Here is a 14,170-nt window from a genome sequence, read left to right on the forward strand (position 1 = left end):
ATTTATGTGCTTACGATAAAAAAACAATTTTTTTTTTTGCTATTTTGCTTTCGTTGCTTTTGGCCCATTTTCAACATAATGCGCTGTGCTTTGCGATTGCAGGCAGTTAGACCCACAGCCTTTTTGGTATTAGTATTGCCACACAGTTACATTTTTTTCAAATTTACGCATGTAAAGCGAAGCGTTTGCGGGGATATTGACGTGGAAAAAGGATTTTGGTTTATTCAAAGGATAATGTTAATGGTTTACACTGGTCTGCTGTGCTGTGAGTATACATAGGTAAGTGAGTGGGAGGTGTTCTATGCTTGTGATAAATAAAAATGCCGAAAGTAATAATTAAAAGTGAAAAAAATAAATATGTAAGTATATAAACAAAGGTTATTAGCAGGTAACAAAGCACAACAAAGCATTATTTTCAAATCAAAGCAATTTATAGCACGTTTGTTGTAATAAGAAAACGATGTATGTATATATGTATGTATGTATTATTGGGGTGTCTCTTTCAATTGTTAAAATAATTTTTAAAAAAATTTTATTTGATGTGAAAACAAGAAAAAAGTAAACTTCGATTGCACCGAAGCTGTAATAAACTTCACACATCAAAAATTTCCATACAAAAACTTAATTTGCATCAGTCAGTTTGTATGGCAGCTATACGCTATAGTGGTCCGATTTGAACAAGATATTCGGGGATAGCAGTGCTGTCTTGGATAATAATCCCTACCGTATTTCATGCCAATATCTCGTCAAATAAAAAAGTTTTCTATACAAGTACTTGATTTTCAACGACCAGTTTGTATGGCAGCTATACGCTATATTGGTCCGATTTGAGCAAGATATTCAGAGATTGTATTGTTGCCTTGGATAATAATCCATACCATATTCTGTGCCGATATCTCGTCAAATAAAAAAGTTTTATATACAAGTACTAGATTTTCAACGGTCAGTTTGTATGACAGCTATACGCTATAGTGGTCCGATTTGAATAGATATTCGGGGATAGCAGTGCTGCATTGGATAATAATCCCTACCGAATTTCATGCCGATATCTAGATTTTCAACGGTCAGTTTGTATGACAGCTATACGCTATAGTGGTCCGATTTGAATAGATATTCGGGGATAGCAGTGCTGCATTGGATAATAATCCCTACCGAATTTCATGCCGATATCTAGTCAAATATAAAAGTTTTCTATACAAGTACTTGATTTTCTTCGGTTAGTTTGTATGGCAGCTATATGCTATAGTGGTGCGGTTTAAACAAGATACTCGGAGATTGCAGTGCTACCATGGATAATAATCCATATCAAATTTCGTGCCTTGTGCTTGAAAAATTGATCGATATCTTGAAAAATTAGGCATCGCTTTTTGAAAAAACAACTCAAAGCCTTTTTGAAGCACCCTAATGGCGTTTCCACGGCCCGAATTATACTACATTGTTTACGAATTATTTATAAAATATGTACGAATTTAATATAAGAAAAAATATCGAATATTTTTGTTACCAATTTATAATAAAATATATAAAAAAATTAAATCGAAGCCAAAAAGTCTACAAGCATATTCTCGTGTTTCTATTCAATCGAATTTTACAATTAAAAAATACACATCGTGACTAGGATACATCAAAAAACACAAATAAACGTGCTGTCAACATTCTGCGCAAAAATAGCAAACAAAAATTACAAAAAAAGGCAAAACAAATACGAAAAAAGTAAACAACAATTAAGCAATCAAAGTTACAAAAGCAACAAAAAGCACAAATGAACAAAAGCATTAAATATAAAATCTAATTTATATCAACGTAGCGCCGATCATGTCAATTTAGTGTAATTTATATATGATTTATTAATATTTAATAGTTCCTAAATTATTTGGAGAGAATTTTTTCTCTCCGCATGTGTTTCGCACATCGTTTAGAGTCACTGAATCACTCATTAAGATAGTCTTTAAAGAAAAATCAGTTGTCACATTTAATTGACATTGACACAGCGCTATAAATACATACTTATATACACACATGCTGAAGCCACTCGTGCGCACAACAGACGCAGTTAATTTGCGCCATTTTTGAGTGTTTTAAATAAACAATCTGAAAAATTTATTTAACAACAAAGCAATAAAATTATTCCAGCAGCATTAGACGCTGCCAAAATATGTTGAAATTGCTTAATTAAAATGGCAACTTGTACATTTGTACTTAATTAATTAAAAAATTTCTAAAAAATTTACCATGCGTCTATAGTGTATGCTTCAGCGTGTGTAAGATTAAGGTGTCTCATTTTGAAGCGATATTTTGTTTTTCACTGTGTTACCTGAAGATAATACATATATAAGTATGTATATACTTATAAAAAATAAAAATATTATACCGCGGGGTAACTTGTTTTGAGTGTAATAACATCTTAGAATATTCGAAAAGTTACTTTCCCATATAAATAACATAGAAAAAAATTTTTACGGTTTTAAGACGATTTTTGACGTAAAATTTGTTTTATTTAAAGTTTTTTTTTTAGTTAAAGCATAAAGTTTGCAACACAAAAATTCTGTGTGTAAATCCTTTCCAACTAACAGCTTTGGATAGTGCTCTTTATGGAGCTGACAAAATATATGTTAATTTTATTTCACTGACTTTTATTAATCAAAATTTATTCCTGTTTGATTAATTAATAATTTTTTATAGGCAATAAGAAACTATTGAAATTTGAATATCAGAAACCGCTCTAAAATTTATTGAATATATAACCATTAATTAACTGATAAATAAAGATAATATTTAGCAGTGTAATTCGGTATTATATTTAATTTTTGTGAAGTATTTAGATCGGAAGAGCACACGTTTTATTTTAAAAGAATTTTTAATATTTTTTTTTTTTTGAAAAATATTTAATATTTTTTTTTAAAACATATTTAATATTTTTTTTTTGAAAAATATTTAGCTAAAAATATTTAATATCCTATGAAAAACAAGTCTTGTGTATAAAAAATATGCGAAATTGAATTTTTGCATGAGCTAAGCCGTAATTGCACATAAAAGCTTTTACTCGGCAGCATATTTCATAATTTTTGAAAAGTATCAGATTTTTAAGCAGCAGAAAAAAAAGAAAATATCGCTTTAAAATAAATGACGCTTATGTAATATAAACATTTTTATAGTTAAATAATTAAGAAGCGAATTTAACGAACTTAAATCGCAGGTATCGCCACCCCAGCCTTGCTCGCATTTGCACTTCTCCGGTGCAATACATTTGCCATGTTCGCAGTCATGTGTACACTTCGGAATACAGCCATCGCCATTCGGGTTTTCAGTGTAACCATCTGGAAGAGTGTAAATTATTAATACAAAAGTTAAAATATAAAGAGCAGAAGGTTTCATAGATATAAATTGCACAATTTAAAAACGTTTATTTACAGGATTTTTACGGAATTAATTTATAAAATATAGTCATATTCTTTGAAAGAATAAAGGAAATAAGCTGTGTATACCTACTAGAAATAAAATACAATTTCCCTAATTTTTTCAAGGAAAATTGCCAAAAGATCTGATATTAATTTAATTAAATTGATTCGTTATCCGTAAATTTTGTTGAAATTGCATTATTTGGAAACAGAAAAAGACTGCTAAAACTGTTTAAAATCATAGGCAGAACTGTCAAACTATTGATGATATCATTATATACATAAATAAGAATATTCTTTATACTATAGCTAATATCGATCAACCTTCCCAAGCGATACCGTTTTGCTCTTGAAAAGTTCCGAGAAGATCTGACGTTTACGGGTCAAATTTTGTTCAGCGATGAGGCCCATTTCTGGCTCATGGCTATTTAAACAAGCGAAATTACCGCATTTGGAACGGAGAGCAACTTGAAGAGATTCACGAGCTGTCATTTTATCTAGAAAAAACAACGGTTTGCTGTGGTTTGTGGGCCGGTAGAATACACATATTACTTCAAGTGTGATGAGCACGGTGAGCACGGAACCGTCTATAGTGACCATTATCGCGCCATGATAACCGACTATTAGATGCCTAAAATTTAATTGTTTTCAACAAGACGGCGCCACTTTCCACACATCGCAGCAATCAATGGATGTATTGAGAGAACACTTCGGCATGTAGATAATTTCACGTTTTTAACTGGCCACCAAGATTGTGTGATATCACATCGTTCGACTTTTTCCTGTGGGGATATGCAAAGTCTAAAGTCTATGAGGACAATCCCACTTCGATTCAGGCCTTGGAGCAAAGCATCACGCGTGTCATTCACCAATTACCAATAGAAATGTTCGAACGAGTCGTCAAAAATTGAACTCAACGGATGAACAATCTGAGACGTAACCGTGGGGAACATTCAATTTCAAGTTTGTGTTTTTTCTTAAAAAAAAGTAGGGAACCTCGAAATGGATCACCCTTTAGAATAATTAACGTAAAACAAATTGCTTAACAACTAAATAATTTTAATAACAAGAGTGTTAAATTATTTAATTAATCTAAATTGTTTCTCAGTGATCACCGAGTAAAATAATTGTCGCTTCTCACATGATGTTAGAGGTATTCCCCTGATCAGCAATGGTAGATATTTTAATAATTGAATAGATAACCTATTATATTCAGAATTTTAGTAATTAGAACTAGGATTTTCCTACCATTTTGAGTAATATTATGAAAGCTAATGATTTGAAAAAGCAAAATTATATTCTCGCCTTATTTGGTTCAACGACCTGCTCGCAAAAAATTCAGCGAGCAAATTGCCTTACTACTATTTATATGTATATACGCTTGTTTATGCTAAATATTTGCGGAAATATCTTAAAGCTAGGTAACTCGAATTGGTTTAAGTAAGCGAAGATTTAGTAGCTTTAGCGGAAGCTAACAATTTTGAAATTATTAGAAGGAATACTACGGAGTTGAAAAGCCTTTTCCACATATAATAACGAGTTTATTAGATCGACTGTCAATGGTATAGAATTCTAGCGAAGATCTCTTAATATTTTTATCGTACTTAGAAGCTGCCGTTTCTGAGTTATGATTTGAGGTAAACGAAACCGTTGAGTTTTGAAGAACTTTGTTAGAAAAACTCAAATTGTGCAAATTTACTCGAAAACCGGTTTTTGTTGCATATTTCTAATGTAGACATAACTAGAAAGATGTGATATAAAGTATTTCATCGACAGAATGTTGATTTGCGTGATATCAAGCGCCAAACCCGACTTAGCATTTATCTTTAAATGTTTTTTTCCAAGGGTAGTGTTTTCGTTTTAGTTTTGGTACGATTCTGACAAAGCTATGAAAGATATTCGAAATCTCTAAACTGTTTGGAATATTTTTAAAAAAATCTTTTAAAAAAATGCTGAAATTTGAGCCCGAAGTTTGACGACTCTTTTATGTCGACTAAAGGTATTAAAGGTTTCCAGATTTTTTTTCCGTATCGTCTATAACTTAGGGTACGATGTTTTGCTTGAAATGAGGTGACGATATACATAAGTGCGTCCTAAATTAATGTTAAGTTTTAACTATTAAAGTTTTTCAAAATTTCAGCATCTATGAGTCACTTAATCGCCTCTGCACAGCTCATTGAATTATATGGCGTATTTTTAACTTTTCTCTGCAATTCTGAATGGCTCATGGAAACTGACACCTGATGCTATTTTGTGAGAGTCTTTTTCTTCTTTTTTTACTTTTCTGCATATTTTCAAATATACGTACATATACGTATATTAATTGAGTACACCCTTAGTTCTAATATACGCACCACAGCAAGCGCGCACAATGCGCGTTTTCATAAGCGTACGCGTTTTATTCACCGTACGATGTTTGATTTGATATGAGGAGCAACGCGGCGGCACATTGAGACACCAAACCGTTTGACGCTCCTGATATGACTGCAATTCGGTGGTGGTCACTTCGACGGGATAACTGCAAGCGAAATATTGTAAATATTAGAAGAAATTAATCATTTTTAATTAAAATGTGTGCTATACTCACTTCTCACGCTTCTTGCAGACATTGGGTCCATCCAAGCCCTCAGATAGACTGACTAGCATATCATTCGAATAGACAATGTTGATTATGCTCAAGAGTATGAAGAGTTGCGCAAATAATTTGCAATAAGTTACTGTTATTGCGGACATTTTGCGTTGAGCGTTTGGCGGATGCGCCAATGTTTTAATAGCGAAGAACGAAAAGTAGACTGACGCTGATGCTATATAAATATTATATAGGCGTACATATACATACACGAGTATATATGCGTATGTATATTTATATATTAACTTAGCAGTGCGGTGATAAAGTCGCAATTGCTCCAGATGATTAAATTATTTGCAGCATAGTTCCAGCTTTTATTTGGCTTTAGAAAAGCGTTGATGATTCAATGGGCTGTCGGCAGCACTCACACACTGGCATAACATGCAACTGCAAAGAAAAAGTGAAAATAACACAGCCATTAATTTATTTATTGACTACTGTATGTGCATATGTTTGTTAACATGTGTAATTTTATTAAAAAGTACATGGTGATTGCAGATAACAGCAGCGAGTGCTAATCGTGCTAACTGGTAAATTCCCTGTTAATAAAAGTACTTATTCAGAAGGGATATAACATTTGCTTATTAATGTTAGAAAACCACTCGGAAATCCCGTTAACAACGATTTGATATTTTTTGCGACATAAATAGATGTTCAACTATGCGGAACAGTCAATTGAGCCTACGTTGGCTACATTTCGGCGCCCGGAGATACATTAAACAAATTAATTTTTATTTAAAAGCTGTTAAATCATTAGTTCTTTATGAAATGGGTACTTTATTTGAAATAATAACCGAATATTTATTCTTTATTTTTTCGAATATACAAGCTTTTTTGTATTTATTAGATTGGGCGCACTTGTGAAGTAGATAAAAAAAATTGTATCATGCTGTTCTGCCTGGAAACTGGAAATTATGGATACATTTTGACAAAGAAGTATGAAGGAATGTGATGTGTAATCACTTTTTTTCTCCTAAGCTGCCCAGTTTTTCCTAGACTCAGGTTAAAATATCTCAGTAGACACACCTAAGGCGAGCATTATGAAGACGCTGCGGTTGATATTAGCGGGCTTAACATATTTGTGGTGAGCTTAAAACTCTTCGTCGAACTAAGAGCATCTGGTAATCCATATCTAAGAGTATTGGGTATAATAAAGGAACTGAGGGAACTGAGCTACCTTTGTTGTGAAAATTAACTCTACGATGTAACCTAATCTGCCTGCAGGTAGGCCGATCTTCATGTGACATCAATTAAAATTCCGGTTTTTAATTGGCAGATATTTCTATTCCGGGGGCTGAAAATCATCGCCCGCAGCGAAAACTAGTGTAAAAAATTATCAGGACGATTTTGTTATTTATGTTTCGACGACGAAAATTTAGCTCTACGCGAGGTCTATTGGCTTTTTGGCCCAAATTTCCAAAAATGTGCTTAAAACAAACAATCGATGAAAATTAGTTGAGTTCATCCACCGTTGGTGATATGACACTTAAGAACTTCTAAAGAACTTTTGTTTTCAATAACGTAGGAACCCAAAAGTTAATCAACATCTTCACAAAGTCCATATCATAGGCAAAAAGGTGTCAAAACAGTGTAATTTAAAAAAAAAGAAGCTGTTAGGCACTAAAATCTCGTACTCTGTACTCGTTAGAAAACTGCTCGATAAGTGCACTCCCTGGTTTCTATTCGCCAAAATTTGCCGAGTGGCGAATCGAACAAATAACTGACTTAGAAGAGCTAATGCATTCTATGTGATATTCTAGGTACTCTTTTGCGGTTTTAATATACCATCTGAACAAATTCGACTCGGACAGGTCAAACTGGATCGATATGGTATTTTCGGTATTTTGGTACAACTTTTTTATGTTGGTCTGAAATTTGATTTCCATAAGACAATTAAAAGGTTTTTCGTGCGATTTTGTGGATATGAAAAAGTTTAACAACGAGTTTGCTAAAGATTTTGTGTTTCTTATGGAATCTCAGCAAGGGAATCGTTGAAAATGCTGAAGGTGAGTCTAGTTTATCTTGAACACTAAATTTAAGTGCCAGTGAAAGATGAGAAGTCATCAATAATTACACAACAGAGAATCTCAGCATTTCTTACGGATCAACTCTACACTTTTTGGCTAATATTTTGAGTATGAAGGGTGTCAAAGCTACACTCTTGCCAAAATCTGAATCTTTGGCAAAAACGACGTTGAGTAGTCATCGCAAAAGTGATGTTTGACAACGTAGCTAAGAACTCACACTCAACATACTTTGACGAAGCGTGGATTTATGAATATGAAGTCGAAAATGTTCAACAATTTAGTGAATGGCGCTGCAAAAATAAGCCGAAACCGCAAAAAAAAAAACAAAATTCACTGAAGACCATCCCAGCCGTGCCTTATAATAAATGAATAGCAAATTAGCATGCTTGTATTGGCTCAAAAGGAGCCTATTTTGAAGGCGATAATGAAGAATTGCATCGAAATACCGAGAATGGTGTTTTTTGTCAGTCTAGATAAAATCGATTAGACAGTAAAGGACAGTCAAGGTAATGTCGAAAATAATACCTTTTATATTCACTCAGATTATTATTAACTTCAATATTTTCTAATATTAAATATCCATGCACGGAAACTCTATTTATTTGAGAAATGAAAAAAAAAACAAACACAACAAGGCTTGGAGAATACAGTTAAAAACATACACACAATATTTCAAAACAAAAATAATTCGGATATTTAAAAACAAACAAAAGAAACAACATATTTTACTTAAAAAAATAGCAGCTGATTGCTTTATTTTGCATTTGGAGATATCAGCGAAAATTTCGAAGCTTAGGCCTGCAATGCACACATACAACGACGGTTTAAATTACGTGCCACTACTGGCGGCACAAAGCGCCGCACCACACATGAGCAACGGCAGCGGAGTTTGCTTCAGCACAGCACAACGGTGATAAGAACAAGCCACTAATTCACAGCACAACACAATAAATAACTTAAATGATTATATGTTTTCAACTAATTTTCCCTTCTATTCGCTTAGTGCCGCACGAGGGATGTCACCGACGACTTTGGGCAGCGTCATCTGTTACAACGGCAACTATGAGGGCGATCTCAGCATGTTCGGCAGCAAGCCAACACTGCAGGCGCTGACACAGCAACGCCGCCTGGAGCTGGTGGAAACCGATTCGGACACCGAGTACCGACGCGAATTGGAAGCTTATCAACCGCCACAGCGTAGTAATGCGCACCAAGGTAGTGGCATTGAGCGACAACTGCGACGGCTGCTCATCTACTATGGCGATCGTTTATTGAGCCCCAAGCGACGCCAACAAGCCACAGCATTCACGAGCAGCATCTATAAGAGTTCATATTATCAGCGCACAAGCGAATTGCTGTACCGAGCCTGCGCCTGGACGCTGTGGCTGTTGCGACTGATGCTCTTCACTCTGCTCCGTTGCACCAACAGCAGCTTTGGTTGTTGGCGTAGTTGTATTTTGATGCGGAATACAGCACGCCGCGTGCTCTGGTGGATGACATTGGCGAAGTGTGGCGATGTGAAACTCTTCGTGATGATATTGCTCGGCACACCGCTCGTATTCGTCATCGGCGTGGTGGGCCTGCTGCTCTCCGTCTATTGTGCGCTGCGTGAATGTTTTAGTAATGCAAATTTTCTACGCCGATTTCATGTCACCTGAATAACACACACACACACATACCGCCCCACCATATAGCGAGATATATTTTTGAGGATTTTCAAGGCGTTGCTAAACTTGCCAGAAAGGATATTAATTATTGATGAGCGAAATTCCATGTGCCTCTGTCTTAAAGCGCACTCTACAACAAAAAGATATATTTCTATATATATTTAATATAATCTTTTCACTATTATTAAATTTATTTTGCATAAATTTAGTGCAGCAAATAAATTTTACACAATTTGCCTCGGATAATAAATATTTTTCCTCTGATTCGGTGACGAGTATTTCCGTTTTCAATTAGCGAGCGACTGATTGTTGACACAAGTGGTTTTGTGTATGGGAGCTTATCATTTTGTAAATATATTCCACGATTACGCTACGCATGTGTTTGTGTGTCTGTTATGCGATATGTATGACAGTTATGTTGAACGCTACTTGGCGTGGGACACTTTTTGAGTATTCTTTAGTTCTGGTAGATATTTGTCATTGAGGCTATTAATATCAGTTTCAAGGCGTGGTATTTGCAATAATAATAAAAAAACAAGAAAAAACGTTAACTTCGGTTGCACCGAAGCTAAACACCCTTCACAGGTGCATTTCTGTTAGTAACTATGTGTTCCGTTTGTATGGAAGGTATATGCTATAGTAAACCGATCTGAGCAATTTCTTCGGAGATTACATTGTTGCCTTAGAAAATAATCTATACCAAGTTTCATGAATATATCCTGTGAAATGTGAAAGCTTTCCTTACCAGAACTTGATTCCGATCGTTCAGTTTGTATGGCAGCTATAGGTTATAGTGCTCCGATATTGGCAGTTCCGACAAATGAGCAGCTTCTTGAAGATAAAATGACGTTTGCAAAATTTCAAAACGATATCTTAAAAAACTGAGGGACTAGTTCGTACATATACAGACGGACAGACAGACAGACATGGCTAAATCGACTCAGCTCAACATACTGATTAATTATATATATACATTATAGGGTTTCCGACGCTTCTTTCTGAGTGTTACAAAATTCGTGACAAACTTAATATGCCCTGTTCAGGGTATAAAAATACCCAATGTAATACAATTATGCCGACGATTTTTCCAGTCCGCGAAACACTTTTCAAAAGCACTAAGCACCTTTAGCTTCTTCAGCGAATTTTGTTCTATCTCTTCGTTCAACTGAGAACTGGTTGCACGGAGCGGCAATTTCAGTTTGTGGAACAAGAAAAAATCGCACGGTGCCGTACCTGGTGAATACGCGGTGGTTGATTGACGGTGTTCATTGCGTTTTTGGCTTTAAATTCGGTCACAATTGTGGCTAGATGGGATGGTGCATTATCATCGTGTAAAATCCATGAATTGTTCTTCCGAAATTCCGGCCGCTTTCGACGGAGATGTTCTAGCTCAAATGCCTTAATATGGCCAAATACAACTCCTTATAGAACGTCGGTTTCTCCGAGAAACAAATTCATGATGCACCAAACCACGAATATCGAAAAAGACAATGAACTTTCACTTTAATTTTTTGAGCGGCTGTGTCGTGGTTTGTGTTTTTTTTTAGTTTCTCGTTTTTTTTCCGATGATTGTTGACTTGTTTGCATGTCGAATTCGTAAATCCATCTCATCATCCAATGCGGAATTCGCACGATCAAGCATGTCCAAAGGAACCAGTTTATCGTTACTCTTTTTGAAAAAAAATTCACGGCGTTTCATATCCAAAATATTCACCAAAATCATTCGGACGGACTCCCGAGAAATGTCCAGCTTTCTGCCATCTTTCGAACACTTCCCACGATTTTCGAGCACCATATCTTTCACTTTTTTGGTATTTTCATCAGTTGAAGGGGTCGAAGTAAAAAATTTTAGACACATTTTTTGTTCGATATTTTAGCAAAGAGCGTTATGAGAATTTTATGTAGAAAATTGATCAAATACTTTTCAGGCAATGCATTTTCTTCTAAAAATCTTACATTGCTTTAGCATACATACATATGTGCTATGAATTTCAGGGGGTCCAGAGTCTGCTTGGAAAGGAGGGTATTGCCTTAGCCGAAATCATGTAGACCTAACCGGTGTTCGATTACACAGTGGGTAGTTGGTAATTTTACAAAAATAAAAGGAACGTAAAAACTGTCGAATAACTATTAACAAAGCTGGTGTGAATACCGCTAATAATAACGGTACAAAATAACAGCCAACTATTTTTGGGTATAAATCGAACTCCCGCTGGGTTTATACAGAACCGATTAATGACGTTATAGAACTTATGAACATACTGTCAGACTCATTAATATTTGGTATTTGTTTTCTTTAACTTAATGCCTCTATATTTTTAAATATAAGTATTTTATTCGTTAAGTTTTTTTGCGAAAACTAAAAAATAATGAACATACTTCTTATTCATAATTTTATTGAGGTATTTGAGTCACTGTGTAAAATGCAAACGTGCAATGTTTAGAGTTTACTAGAAAATGACGCGTCATTATTATTCGGGTTTTCCCTGCGCTTGGAGTTTATGTGTGTAAAAACTGAGCTAAAAGTGATTTTATGAGAAAATTTGTTTAAGATATTGTAAATAAACATTGACTCTGCTCTAATCCATCAAATAGTTTGATTTCAGACAGAAGATTCCAAAGGATAAAATTCTACTCTGGAGCAAGTCCAGTTCGTAATTTTTCATCACAAGAATGGAGAAACTTATAAAAAAAATTGCAGAAATGACCAATACATTGTCAGATATTGTTCGGCGTTACAAAAATGAAGGAATATAACACTTGTTGATACAACCGGGTAAACCTAAGGAGCTCAGTGAGATAGAGTAGAAGGTAGCCGAACGAAAAATAAAAGAAAATCCACGCTTAAGTGCTCCAAAAATTGTCACAGAGATTGCGGAAGAGTTTGGTAAAGAGGTTTCGTCGTCTACCATTAGAAGAGCCCTTATACTAGGGGTGTTAATGGCCGAATTGTGCGACGTAAGCCTTTGGTGCAACCAAAAAACAGACAAGTACATGTACAATTCGCCAAGGAATATATTTGTAAATCAAATGTTTGGTGGAATGGCGTTTTATTTGCCGAAGAGAGCAAATTTAACGTCTTTGGGTCGGATGGACGTGTAGAAGTATGGCGATAACCTAATGAAGAGCTACAACCGAACAATTTTGAAATTTGTAACCTACAGTAAAGCATGGCAACGGTAACATTATGGTGTGGGGCTGTATGAGCGCAAAAGGGATCGGGAAACTAGTTTTAATTGATGGGATAATGAACAAAGTAAGTTTACACAAATGTGTACCTGAAGTTATGCGTTTTGTTTTTTTTTTTTTGAGAATGGAATACAAATTATTTTTTTGTTTATGTGCAATTACTGTTGAATTATCTTAAATAATAAAACAAACAAAGCTAAATTTAATTTTTTAGTTTATTTAGTTTGAATTGACGAGTATGGGAAAACCGGTTAATGACTCTGACTGCAAATGCAGACTAAAGGAAAGAATTTGTATGAGCTCATTAGTTGCCGCTTGTAAGTAAGCTTATGAGATATGTATATTGCCATACAATACTTACATACATACTTCATTAAACTGCAAATCTTCAACAAAAAAGCAAATTACAATGATTTCACTGGAAAAAGATAAAAAACGGTCGTGGTTTGCAATACTCCATTTAATTTAAAAATATTATATTACCATTTGGACATTTTTTTTAATTTGCGAGTTAGTCCTATGTTAAAAATAAAGGCTATAAGAAAGCCGGCTACAACGTCATGCAAAAAAAGATTTGCCTTTGGCTTGAGCGCGACTCAGCACGCATTTATCGCGCTAGAAATGCGAAGTAAAGCTTTACAACAACTTTGCTGTAAAGGGATTTTCTCAATACGCATTAAACTAAGCCGATAAAATGCGTGTAGGTAATTTCATAACAATAATAAAAACAATAATAAAAACATTTAGCTTATCAACGCGGTTGATATACAGCAACTTCGACCAAGAGCTAAGTAGAGGCACAAAGTAAACAAAGAGAAATTCACTTAGAAAAAAAAATTAAATATTTATGCGTACTTTGGTGCTAAAATGCTGATATCTGCAACATTTTAGCACTTATGTCTGATATATGTGTGTGTATGTAGGCATTAAAATATGTAGGAGTTTGAAAATGGAAGTGTAATTGCCAGCCAAGTGGCATTGAAGTGAAATTCGAGCATAAAAAATGCTGATATCGAAATTCTTGTTCAGAATTCACACATGAGGAAGCATAGTCACTGTAGCCCACATCGAGTATTGAAACATTCCATATGTGCGCAACTGATATAGGGTTACAAAAAATAACGGTGTGCGCATAGTATACATATGTATGTTCAGTATAAAAAAAATATATATATGAATAATATTTTGTTAAAGAAATGTGGATGGAAACAAAGTATTATGAAAGCGCATGAGAATATTGAAGTTTTCGTAATATTGCAA

General features: G+C 34.6%; 2 protein-coding genes across 11 annotated transcripts in view; one reads left to right on the forward strand and one right to left on the reverse strand.

Moving 5' to 3' along the window:
• Positions 1-14,170, reverse strand: part of LOC120777015 (protein draper) — a 51,836-nt gene that overhangs the window by 9,491 nt on the left and 28,175 nt on the right. For 8 of the 9 annotated variants that reach the window (XM_040108121.1, XM_040108128.1, XM_040108127.1 and 5 more), the window contains exons 3-5: positions 5,986-6,414; positions 5,753-5,916; positions 3,186-3,317 (exon numbers count right to left, since the gene is read on the reverse strand). In XM_040108121.1, the coding sequence (XP_039964055.1) occupies positions 3,186-3,317; positions 5,753-5,916; positions 5,986-6,131 (442 nt within the window). In that variant the 5' untranslated portion in view covers positions 6,132-6,414. Of the gene's footprint in view, positions 1-3,185; positions 3,318-5,752; positions 5,917-5,985; positions 6,415-8,783; positions 8,888-14,170 lie in introns of those variants that run through there. The other variant, XM_040108122.1, reaches the window with a different exon arrangement.
• On the forward strand, positions 15-9,885 carry LOC120777016. 2 transcript variants are annotated; one of them, XM_040108130.1, is made up of 2 exons: positions 15-279; positions 9,058-9,885. In XM_040108130.1, the coding sequence occupies exon 2, from the start codon at positions 9,071-9,073 to the stop codon at positions 9,710-9,712; it is 642 nt and encodes a 213-aa protein (XP_039964064.1). In that variant the 5' UTR covers positions 15-279; positions 9,058-9,070; the 3' UTR covers positions 9,713-9,885. The 2 variants fall into 2 exon arrangements, with proteins under 2 accessions (XP_039964064.1, XP_039964063.1); XM_040108129.1 differs by lacking the exon at positions 15-279 and adding an exon at positions 8,785-8,964.

The sequence above is a fragment of the Bactrocera tryoni genome, chromosome 5, assembly GCF_016617805.1.
Source record: "Bactrocera tryoni isolate S06 chromosome 5, CSIRO_BtryS06_freeze2, whole genome shotgun sequence".
NCBI lineage: Eukaryota > Metazoa > Arthropoda > Insecta > Diptera > Tephritidae > Bactrocera > Bactrocera tryoni.

Bases quoted from the DNA above. Each gene is read 5' to 3' on its own strand.
- LOC120777016 (XM_040108129.1), top strand. From the start codon at position 8,858: ATGCACACATACAACGACGGTTTAAATTACGTGCCACTACTGGCGGCA. The intron at 8,965-9,057 runs GTGATAAGAACA...CTATTCGCTTAG, and splicing joins TGCTTCAGCACAGCACAACG to TGCCGCACGAGGGATGTCAC.